The sequence below is a fragment of the Aedes aegypti genome, chromosome 2 (genome assembly GCF_002204515.2).
Source record: "Aedes aegypti strain LVP_AGWG chromosome 2, AaegL5.0 Primary Assembly, whole genome shotgun sequence".
Lineage (NCBI taxonomy): Eukaryota > Metazoa > Arthropoda > Insecta > Diptera > Culicidae > Aedes > Aedes aegypti.
In genome coordinates, this window is record NC_035108.1 from 66,517,176 (window position 1) to 66,529,784 (window position 12,609).

The 12,609-nt window shown below is 34.9% G+C and overlaps 1 protein-coding gene across 2 annotated transcripts in view; it reads right to left on the bottom strand.

Annotated features, from left to right (window-relative positions):
* Positions 1-7,407: 7,407 nt before the first annotated feature.
* LOC5567138 (diuretic hormone receptor) overlaps positions 7,408-12,609 on the bottom strand; it is a 424,292-nt gene continuing 419,090 nt past the window's right edge. For both annotated transcript variants that reach the window (XM_021841104.1, XM_021841105.1), the window contains 2 exons: positions 8,188-8,356; positions 7,408-8,121 (listed from right to left, as the gene is read on the bottom strand). In XM_021841104.1, coding sequence (XP_021696796.1) covers positions 8,098-8,121; positions 8,188-8,356 — 193 coding nt within the window. In that variant the 3' untranslated portion in view covers positions 7,408-8,097. The remainder of the gene's footprint in view (positions 8,122-8,187; positions 8,357-12,609) is intronic.

Sequence of the window (12,609 nt, forward strand, 5' to 3'; positions counted from 1 at the left end):
AGTTAATGTCTACCCTTCCAGCAATTCATGTTCGACCAATTTCTCACGCATTAGCATTCTCCGCAATTTTCAAGTAATTCTAAGCCCAACACATTATTGGCACATACCTATTTCCCATATTGGTCGATCAGAAAACGAACAGCACAAAAGGGAGGAGCATCATCTGCTATTCCAAGGTTATAAAACATGCTGCCTTCGTTGGATTCAGTTTCATTCCAATTCCGCTTTCGAGCTGGTAAGAGCTCCTCCGAACTTGCTTAGCGAGAAGTTTTTCACTGCTAGAAACCTGCTGAGCTGTTAATCTTCAAGCTACCAATCCAGCATCTGGTTTGAGAAATCGCTCAAGATTTCTAGGTTGACCGATCCGCGCTTCTAGATTTCGACTCGCGGTAAACTCCGCATCGGTAGTGCAGTCAAGAAACAAGCCCGCTATGCACCAATACCAGAGCCCCCTGAGTGGCTGATCCGAGGAGCTGCTTATCGAGCGTCTGGCTTATGAAATCGCTCAAGATTTCAAGATTGAGCTACGTTTCCAGATTTCAACCAAATCCCTGTGATCCGCTACCCTGTTGCTGTTGTGCACCCATGAAATATTCAGCTGGTTTGTCGTATAAGCAGAGTACTTGTTCAGATATACTCTTTCGTTGGTGATTCTCCGTTTTATCATAGCAACCAACTGATAACATCCCGTAGTGCTATTCATCTGTGACAGCATCCAAGCTCAATCGGCCCTTTTCAGCGCCAACATACGTTCATAAAAGGGTTTATTGGATGATATTTACTGATTTATCTATAATGATCTAAATATCGCGGTATTCTACAAAACTTGATTTGGTTCACATAATTTACCCCACATAATTACATGAATTTGAAAATTTACCGCTGCAGCGCCGTCAGACCGTAATAACATCAAAGTGCTTAGCATTGTATGTTTTTTTTAACAGCGTCATTGATTTATCATAATGGAGGAACACTTCCTAAATTCTCGAGTACGGGAATTGGAAAATGTATTAAAATTGTGACAGATTTTAAATACTGTTCAATAAACTGTTTCTTGACCAATTGTAATGAGCAACTATTGATCTGAAATTTTTCTACATGTTAGTCTATTGCAAATGTCATAGTATATAAATCAGAGCACATTGAACATTGATCAGAAATATTTAAAATTTGCACGAAAACAAAACATGCGTGATTTTAATTTATTGTAAGCTATTAAATAATGTTGATATTTTTACTGTCCATACGAATGTGCATGTGAATTTTCCAAGATATGTAAATCCCTAACCAAGACATCAACTTCATGTACCTTATCCTAGATTGGTCAATCAGAAGAAGGCAAAAAATACGAAAGGGAGGAGCATCGTCTGCAATTCAAATTATGTAAAACATACTATCTTCGACAGATTCGGTTCATTTAAGTGACGAATGACCTTCGGGTTAAAATCCCTCCGTAACAACAACATTTACACATATCATTTACACTTTCGAGCTAGTAAGAACTTCTCGTGATAAACACAGTATAGTTAGTAATATTTCCTAATGTGCTTACCACATACTTGCTAATATCTCTTAATTCATATCGTAGCGTCGTACAATATCTGATCACGAATAATCTACAATACGACAATTTGAGGATGTTCCGAGAACGCTGCTGCAGTGCCGTCGGGATGCACTAACAGCATAATGCTCATCTTGTACATCCCTTGCCAAGACATCAATTTCATATAGCCTATTTTCCAGATCAATGCAATAGACAACATGTAGAAAAATCAATTCAGATCAATAGTTGCTCATTACAATTGGTCAAGAAACAGTTTATTGAACAGTATTTAAAATCTGCCGCAATTTTAATACATTTTCCAATTTCCGTACTTGAGAATTTAGGAAGTGTTCCTCCATTATGATAAATCAACGACGATATTGGAAATAAAATACAATGCTAAGCACTATGATGTTATTACGGTCTGAAGGCGCTGTAGCAACGTACACGGGTAAATTCTCAAATTCATGTGATTATGTGGGGTAAATTATGTGAACCAATTCAGGTTTGGTATTATACCGGGAGATTTAGATCATTATAGATAAATCAGGAAATATTATTCAATAAACTCTTTTATGAACGTATGTTGGCGCTGAAAAGGGCCGATTGAGCTTGGATGCTGTTACAGATGAATAGCACTACGGGATGTTATCAGTTGGTTCCCATGATACGGAGAATCACCAACGAAAGTGTATATCTGAACAAGTACTCTGCAGATTATGTCGAAATGTCCGATTGTCGCCGGTAGTGGCCGCGGGAGCCGTAGTGCTCGGGATGGATTGTCCTCCATGACTGGTCCTGGCCGGAAATATTCGTGGGGAGAAACTCGACCCTTTGCTGCAGGCATTTCATTAACAACTCTTTGGTAAAGCAGAAATTGTCCGAAGAAAATTCTGCTAAAAGTGAACTTTTTCAAAACAACTCTTATTAAAAGGAATATTTATCAACAACTCTTTGTTAAGTGAAATCATTCTTAACAACTCTTTGCTTTGTTCGCTACTCGCACACTGCTGTGGCTTTCACGTGCTCTTCCTTGCTGCTCCGCTGCTAGATCCGTTCGTTACGCCGTTCGATTTATGAATGAGCTGGGAGCAGAACAACCACTGGTTTTGTTTGCTCCAGTTTCGTTCACCGATGGCGAGTGGTGGGGTTCTCGCTTTGTTGCCTCGTCGCTCCGTATGATACTCGCATGCGATTGGTTAATGCTTTCGCGCTATTTTCGATTGCGTGTTTTGTCGCTGTCTGAACGTTCCGTTCGTTTTGACGTTCGATTGACGCATATTTTCAATAGTTTATTGTCGATAATCAACAGGGGGAGGGTTTTCAGACACTATTTGACATGAACAAAAGAGAGTCCATAGTAGTTCTACGTGAACCCCGCGGTAATGTAACAGACATTACCCACCCCAATTTTTTCAGAAATTCTTCCCAGCTGTCTCATACAATACCCTCCGGAAACTCCTAAACGACTTCTTTCAGCAATTCTTTCAAAAATTCCTCCATCTGCAGATTTCTATAAAAAATAGAATGGCATCCAGAATATATAAGTATTTGTTCATAATTTTATCTTTCACTAATTGAGTAGTGTTTGATCCTTCGACCTTGACGCTTGCTCCTGCGGGGGCGGGCGATGAGGGTAGGAACAAAAGCCGTTTATTTTATCAAAATGAACAACTTTGCTGAACATGCCAAATCTCTAGAACGTCAAAATAAAAAGTTAGATTGTGGCGCCACCTATGCGGACGATTTACGAACTATCCGTTTATGTCAGAAGATGGTCCTCGTTGTTACAAAAAACTTTGCCGAAGACACCAAGTACCGGAAACGCTTCGTTACCGAGTTATTACTTTTGTCCCGCCCCGTTGCGTCCCTGGCCCATAGTGCATTGGAAGCAACAAAACAGAGACACAAATGTATCACCAGGGTCGGCATGATTTGTTTAGATGAAAGATCACTAGGTGAAGAGGGAGGGGTCTACTAAAATGAAAATAATCTATATAAATAAAAATGGAATGGTGTTTGTATGTCACGAAATGGCTTCAACGGATCACGGATCCGTTCAACGGATTTGAATTATTCCTTCACCGTTTTGTTCGTCAAGGGTTCCGACGTGTTTGTGTGTATAAAAATCCCAGGATATTCACCGGGAAAGTTGAAAAAACGAGAGTGCATGGAACTGTCATTTTGTATGGGACGATTCATAGCGTTGTTCAACAGCCTACTTGATGGCAAGACGAAGTTTGCCGGGACCACTAGTAAGTAATAAATAAGGGGTCTAATAAAATAAAAATAATCCGTAGGTTATAGACAGCCATCAAGCGGATGGTTGACACATTATGAAAATACAGGCTAGCGTCTACTACAGTTATTCAATACAACAACGATTCATTTATAGCAGAACAAAGAAAAATTCACAGTTGTTGGTGACTCTTCAGTATCGCATGAATGTTTTTAATGCATGAAGGTAGTGGTAGTCAATGCGTGATTGTCACACTAACTACAGTTTTTGACGGTACATTTTCGTTCACTGCGTTGTGTGAATTGATAAAAAATATGCTTTAAAATCCTATCTGAGTTTTGAGCCGTTATGATCCTTCCTCAAATTTGGGTTGTCTAGTGTATTCTTGATGGATTGATTTTTCATAAAATAACAAAAAATAAGTTGAAAACCTGGAAGATTTCTTAGAATAAAAGGGGTTCTAAGACAAGCACTTGGATGAATAACTTTAAGAAATTCTTAGGCACTCTTTCAAAGAGTCGTTCATCAAATTATTGGATAAATCCTTTACATAAGTTGCCTAAAACTCAGGAAGATTGCTTTGAAAATAGCAGTAGCTTAAACATGTTTGATAGTTATCGTTCTGCTTGATACCAGATCATTTTGTATTGGTTATCATATTCTTCAGCATAGTGTTCTATGAATCCTCTAATCAGTGTTGCCACAAGTACAGAATTATCTGGAAAGGTACAGATTTTCGAATAGTTTTTGGTACAGATTCTGTACGGTACAGATTACAGATTTTCACCGAAAAGTACAGATTGGTACAGATTTTTGGAATTGGGGATTTTTGTAACACAAAATCCAAAAAATGCTTGAAATTTGAAACTAATTTCTACGAAACTATTATTGAAAAATACTATTTCCATAGAATTTAACATATAAAGAGTGAATTTATTTCAATAAAAACTGTGTTAGATTTCCAAATAAATTAGGATTAAAGTTTCTTTCAACAATTAATGATGTGTGTGGTACAGATTTTGGGTACAGATTTTCAGAATCTCTGGTACAGATAAAAAAGATTTTTTAGCCTACGGTACAGATATAAATGTGGCAACACTGCCTCTAATTATCATGTGAGTTTTAATGTGTTATACCTACGTCTACGCATATTGTATTTATAAAAACATGTATAAATCATTGTACTAATAGATTTGTTTCTCTGTGCGTGTAACTCTCTCTCTAGTCCGAAAATTCCTTATCAGTGACATGTACTTAATAAATGATATAAATGTCATATTAAATTCTGAAAAGTAACTTATGATCTACCGTCGATGGGGGTGACAATGGGTCTAGGGGGTGAGATTGGGTCAAAACGGAAAATTATGATTTATGTTATATATCAGCTAATAATGCTGATATCGCTAGAAATATATATTCATATGTTGGGGAACATATTATTACACATAATTCATCACAATATACATTTTTAGAATTAGTAATTTTTGTTTACTATATCAATAAACTTGAAACTAGATAAAATTTACAGCATTAAATTTCTCCTGTGCTAACGCATTTACTTTAACCTCTATCGTTGTATTAGTAGAAGGTTGATAGACTTTTCATTACACTTCACAAGTATTTTTCGGAATCTAATTGATTTTTCCACAAAAATTTTATTTTTTTCGGTACCATGTCTAAAACATTGAAAATGGGAGTGAGATTGGGTCAAGCAAGAACGATAGTAAATTGAATTGCAAGACCACTTTTTTAACATTTTACGGTGCCGGGTGTTCTCATTCCTCATTAAGATGTGTTTATTCTTTCTTAATACAGCATCTCTGAAACATCAAACAAGTGTACTTGAGGATTCCGTGCATCGAATAACAATGGAACGAATTTTGACAACTTCTCAAACCAACAACTGTGTTTTGTGCGCAGCAACATCGTAAAATTTTATCAATTGTTTTTTTTAAATAAATTTAATTATTCATTAGTGTTTTCATATTACAGAAACATCTCACGAAAGTACGAATGAGTTGGATCGCTTAAATACCGGTACTATGAAGTCAAAATCTGCCTGAAATATATTGATCGAGGAATGTCGCACCGAAATATAACTATTTGCGAGGGTTTAAAATAATCACTGTTTCAGTACACCTCTGGGAAAACTGAAAAGGTTCAATGGCAATGGGGATGAGACTTTGAAGATAATTTGAGGGAAACAAACAAGAAAATTTATGTAAACTTGACGATAAATGTTGGGTCTCATATATTTTCTCATAGCTTTTCAATTTTTTGGTATAATCGTTCTTTTAAGTGGGTTTATCATACTTGTGAAATATCTTAGATATCTTTTCGTCTTGTTTGCATCGTATTTCATCAATATTTTTCAGCTGTGAATGGTTTTGCAATCATATTCTCAAAAATAAGTTATTTCAATAATAGTGACCCAATGTCACCCCCTCTATGGGGTGAGATTGGGTCATTTTTCATTCACTTGTAGTGCCGCTGTGAATAAATATTTTTCAATAATTTTTTGAACAGTTGTTAATGTACCATCAAAGTACATACACACCAAATTTGAAGTTTATTGGAGCGAAATTGCGATAGTTATTTAATAAACAAATTGTACATATGCCTTTTTGACCCATTGTCACCCCCAACGACGGTACTTCAGAAGGATGTATGCTCATATTACCCTGCATCAGTATTAAGAAAAACAAAAAAAAAATCCAAGCTTGATTTTTTAGTTAGAAGAAACATCTTTCCCCAACGTTGGTTCCCTCGGCACTGCTTCTGGCTGTGCGTTCTCAGAAAGTACATACCTACCATGCAATTTATTTCAATGCTTCAGGTTAGCATTCGGAAGCAAGGACTAGGAAAAGGAATGAGAATCGTCGACGAAACTTTTACGCCGAAACTGCTTGGAGCGGAACGAGTCATGATGCTTCACAGCAGCACAGTTTGGAAATGTGTGTCAAATATTTTCAATTTTATGGTAGATTTATTACATATACAGCAAAATAAGTATACGTGGTATCAAATTTTCTAAAATATGGGTATCCCGTACGATAAACGTGCAGCGAGTTATAATAGAGTGAGCACTTAAATTTCTCTAATCTATAGGAGCTGAAACTTTTCAACACATACTTATAATATACTAATGGCACGCTACATCCTTCGTGGTCGGTGCCGTAATGAATAATGTGGTGTTGCTGGTTATATTGAAATGAAATTATCTTTGAGAGCGAAAGGTTTACCCAGACGACGATAGTGTTTCAATGGGAGGATGATGTATAATCTAATATATTGTTCGTATATATTTTACCGGTAAAATTAAGCAGGTTTTAAGCAGAAAAATGCCTGCTGTAATATAACTTTTCGGAAGAAACTCCTGGCTTCTGTTTTCAGCTGCAGTCCACATTCAAATGACTTTTAAGTCAAAGTTAACTCATAAATTTCAGTTCGATTTTCTATATCCAGATTGGAATTTCGAACATCGGCAATGACACCTATACTATAAGAGTATTCGAATGATCTGTATACAACGTTTTCTTACAAACATCGCTCATCTTTAGAATCTTAAAACATATTGCAATTTTGAAAAAGGAAGGCTTTCGGACATCGTACGTCTAACACCGTATTGACTCCATATTAGTTGACATTATATTTATATCATCGAAAAAATAACTTGTAAAGAAATTGTGTGTGTATTTGTTACAGATAGTGTACAATTTTACCTGACATCAACATTTATAGAGATAGAGGAAAGTTTTGCTGCTTTCGTTTTTTTGCTGTTGCATTTCAGCTATTGATGTACCTTGCAAGAGCTTCATCGCGTTCCATGTTCTGTAAATCTATTCATTACTAAACTGACACAAGACTTTTCGAGCTTCATAAATATTCGTTAGCAAAAACATTTCCCCAATTAAAAAATCTTTCTTTGTACATATACCGATGAATTTAGTTAAAAGTATACAAATCGGTACGTTTTTCCTTTAGGCTAGTTAGGCTCCGATCAGGCTGTACAACAGAATGGTAACAATCTTAAATATTTCTTCTCGAAAATATAATTGTCCTAATTTATGCACACAGCTCGGTACGATGATCCAACAAGAAATTCCATACACTATCAGATATTTTCATATACAAATCTCATTTCGTTTCCCTTTTTGAGTTATATCCTATAGGCAAAGTTAACTTACAGCATGAAGCGTACAAGACATTGATTTGACCATGAAAAAAACCTGGAAGAGATTCGTTAGATTAGGCTAGCTGAAGTCAAACAGAAAGAGAAGTTCCCGAATGGTGGTGACGATGATGAATTTGCACTTTAGACCGAGTTCTCGTCCAGACCCTGGAAATAGAGGATGGAATTGGGTTAAAGTGGGATTGATTATTGTGTGCAGGAATTTTGACATACCTGCATCAGCGGACTGATGGCTCTCGGTGCCATTGCATGCAGATGGAGAGCACCATTGGAGCCACGCATCGTACTCGGATAGGCACCATGCGCCCCCACCGGAGGTCCCAGCAGGGTGGTCGTAGTTGCTGAAGATGCACAGCTTTCGCGCTTGCTGTAGGTTAGTGGCCTGCAAAGAGTAGAAAATAGGACATGTGAATTCAGTGCGCATCGTACCTTCGTTTTGAAAACTACCTAAAGCAATCAAACAGTACTTTTCAGTGCTAAGAAAACGGTACTTTTCAGAGCTATAAAACCAGCCTTCCAGTACTATTTTTCTTATTTGGATCCCTTTACGATCCTTGTTTGGACCCGTGCCTTCGATTTTTGTTGTTGGACCCGTTAGCGAAAGCTAGCGGTGGTAATCCTTCTTGGACACCGTCTTTAAAAAAAACCTCCTATAAGGTCACGTCTTCTTTCGTTTACATGGTGGCAATTACAGGAAGGGTGAATCTATGAATTCACAACTTCCTCCCAAAAAAGTGGGGTTTAAAACTGTCACTAAACGTGGCAAGAATGAAAAAAGGACGATTCTCCAGAATGCAAACTTTCTTGCATTGGTGAAATGGATAATGTTAATAATTGCATCAAAATGAGCAATCAGTTCGATGCTCTAGACAAATTTCCTGAACACCAAATCGAAGCAGTCTCTAGCCCAGGCTCTTTGATTTAAGTAATGAAGCAAAGAGTGCCGCCTTTTGTGGTCAGTTGTTCCGAATTTGGGGGATTAGGCAGAAGATCTTGAACTCTATTAGGGGAAGGAAAGGAAGAAGACTGTCGCGTTTTTCCGGAAACTCTTAAAGATCGCGAACTTCTTCTCAAACATTTTTAAGAGAAGAAGCACAATTTTTTAAATTATGACGACAAAACTTAACGTTTGTTCAAAGATGTCTTGAAAGGTCTTTCAAGGGACTATAAGTCACCTGAAGAGATCAAAAATGGAATAAATGATTTCCTTAGAGTTAACGATCGCTTGATTAAGAATCATACACATCAGTTGGATTTTAATCATGCTTATTCTCAAACTTGTTTTACTCCGTCGGATTAAAATTTTTATTTTAAATGTTATTGGATTACGTTTTTCTAATGGATCCTCGTTTTTGCTCGTTCCTTGAATGGTAAAGAGGACGAGCTGTTTAATTTTCTAACAGCTAATAATATACATGTAGCAGATATTACAGAAACTTATTTGAAACCTGGATCCAAACTCAAAAGATCTATTTTTTTGTTTATCGTAATGATCGACTTGATGGGGCATGTAGGCGAGTTGCAATCATCATTCATGGGCGCATAAAACATCAACTGTTTTCGTCATTTGAAACTAAAGTTTTTGAAACATTAGGTATTTCTGTTGCAACACAGCTTGGTAAATATACTTTCATAGTTGCCTTTTTGTTTTTTCAATGCACTGGACGGCAAGATATTTTGCTTCAAAATGACTTGCGGAAATTAACTCGTAACACGTCAAAAAATTTTTGTCATTGATTTCAATGTCAATGTACCCTGATAGTTCTGCATTAGCGCAATGCTTCGACATTTCCGTTCCAAAAAATACCGTTGTACGAAATTGAGTTTTTTTTTCGCAATTTGGTTCTTTCATTTCGTATTTTCGGAATAATGCAAACGACGCTTTTTCCAATGTTTAGCATAAAGCAGCATGTTCACATTTTGATCTTGAGTTTAGCATAAAGCAGCAGAAGAGTTGATCTTGAGTTCTTTTTGAGTTTCCCTACTAAGAATTCACAAAATATACGTACATTACCTACAACTCTCATAATGTCCGACATTGATTGAAAAAAAATTGGCAAAATTACTGAAGTCTTAGACAGTAGTTAGAAATTTGGGTTTAAAATTAAGGCTTAATTCATAAAAAATCTTTTCAAGGAATTTCATTCTAGCCTTTCTTCAGATGGATGACAAAAATTTAATCTGGTGTGAAATGTCAAACAAAATCGATCATAGTCTTTATTTTAATAATTTCGCAATAAAGAACTTATTCTCTATTCTCTTGGAAATAAGTCAAAGAATATTGTGAGGTTTGTTCATACTTTCAACGTGAATTCCTCCTGGAAGACGACTATTCATTCTATGTCTTAAAAAGTAGTTTCCGGATTCTACTACGAAAAAAAAAACTTTACCTTCTAAAAATTTTCCCTCTCATTCTTCAAAAAAAAAAAAAAAAATAATAATAATATTGATTCTGTCAAATCTTATACTCAGATATTTCGCTGAAAGTTCTACTAGAAACTTCCTTCAAAATTCCTTCAAATAGTTTTTTCCAAAAAAAATATTCAAATTCAGTGGTAAAGTTTATCAAAAGTCCTTCAGAAATATTTCCAAATTGTGTCAGAAATTATTCTAGTTTTTTTTTAAATCTGCTTCAAAATCATGAATTATACAAGAATCATCTACGAAATGTGTTTACAAAATGTTTCTTGCCTTCGAATCTTTTGACGAATTTTGTTTAAAAACCCCAGTAATACTTTTGCTTCCCAAATTAGCATAGCGGCATCTGCGGACAAACATTTAGCAAAATAACATAGAAGGGCAACGAAATTTATTAAGATATACATAAATAAATTTGTAAGGAGCTTTCATAATACATTTCTTTAATGATAGAAAGTATTTATTTATCCTGTAATCATTCACCTCTAGAGAAAATATTTTAAATAATCACTTAGGTATTTATCGTTGTTCCGTTACCTATCTATCGTTTCTCATTCATTCGCATGACGCTTCCTTGAGGAACTTCGTTTCAAAATCTTTTCATTCAAAAGAATGTAAAGATTAAAGGTGTTGTTGTGTGCGATTGAATACAAATATCAAATGAGGGGACACTAGGGTGCGGCTTATTTTTCAAAAGTCCTCAAAACCAAAAATTCGTGTACTCTACTGAATTCAAATCACATTAAAAGAGAAACCTCAAAATCTGAGCCAAAAATATTAACATTTAGAGGTGGCGCAAGCGTCTTGAAGGTGAATTTTAAGGTTATAAAAAATGACCTTAAGTGAAGTAAACATAACTTTGTTATTTTTCAACCGATTTTTAAACTTTAAGTATCAATACCTTCAAAATTAAATTTATGAAAACTTTGTAAAACACCAAATTGGTCTAAAATAAAAAAAAGTTTTAGTTAAAAATAATTTATTCCAAATGTTTCCTCATTTTACTTAACATTTCAACTTTGTTTGACCAAACCTTCGCAAAGCAAAAACTGCACAAAAGCATGATTTTTTTTAACAAAAAACGCTGTTTTTTCAAATTTTTGCCAGTTAAATACTATTTCTCATGCTGAAACTGGTTTTTCTCATTTGTTAAACCTTTGAGAAGGACTTTGCAACAATTTTTAAATAATTTTGAAACAAAAATATGTTTGTATTTGTTTAAACAATATATGCACTATTCAACTCGTAATTAAGGCAAGATGCTTTATTAATTTAAGTTTTATAGAAAAAAAATGCAATTTCTGGAAAAAAAACTTGAATAATCCAAAGAAATTTGTTTTTTTTTTTCTTAAAAAATAAATCATGCTTTTGGGTAGTTTTTGTTGAACAACTTAGTCAAAACCATTTTTTAGAAATATGTGTTGTATAAACAGTTTGAAAACAACTAAATTTGCTTCAAAAACATGTAAAAATCTTCAGAATCGATTGAGTATTTATGATGTTATGGTTGAACAAAGTTGAATTTTTTTAGTAAAATGAGGAAACATTTGGATAAAAGTGTTTTAAATCTAAGACTTGTTTTGATTTTATAGAAATTTGATGTTCTACAAAGTTTTCATAAATTTGGAGAGAGTGGATAGATTTCTAGATGTTATCTATGAAAGTATTCCAGAATAAACATTCGGAAAATGTTTTAATGGTAATTTCAAGAACCTAAACAAATACCTGATTCAGATTCTGGAGAATAATTTGAGAAGTTCAAGAATGAATAGCAAAATCATTTAGTAAATCTGTTGACAAATTTCTTTAAAAAATCCCCTAGGGAATAACTAGTGTTGTCTAAGGAATTTAATCTTTGGAATATATTTGGATGGATCTCTCGTGAATTTTTCGGAAGAATCGCAAAGTAAATAATCATATAATTCTCTGAAGTAAACCGATAGTTCGGGAAACTTCTGAGTATTTTCAAAACGTATTCCGCTTGAAAATAACAATTGGTTTAACTTTAACACTTCACTTTTTTGCAAAAAATAAAATACTAAAATAATTAGTAAGGCGAGCAAATACCTTTAAACTCTAATATGTGTTGCTTATCTTGACGGATAGGCCTATTTTGTCTGCGACTTACAGACTTCTTCAGTGTCGAATGCTTTGTTAAGAATTCTCTTGAAAACACATGGTTGAATACCTGTAAAGTTCGTTTAAGAATATCAAAGG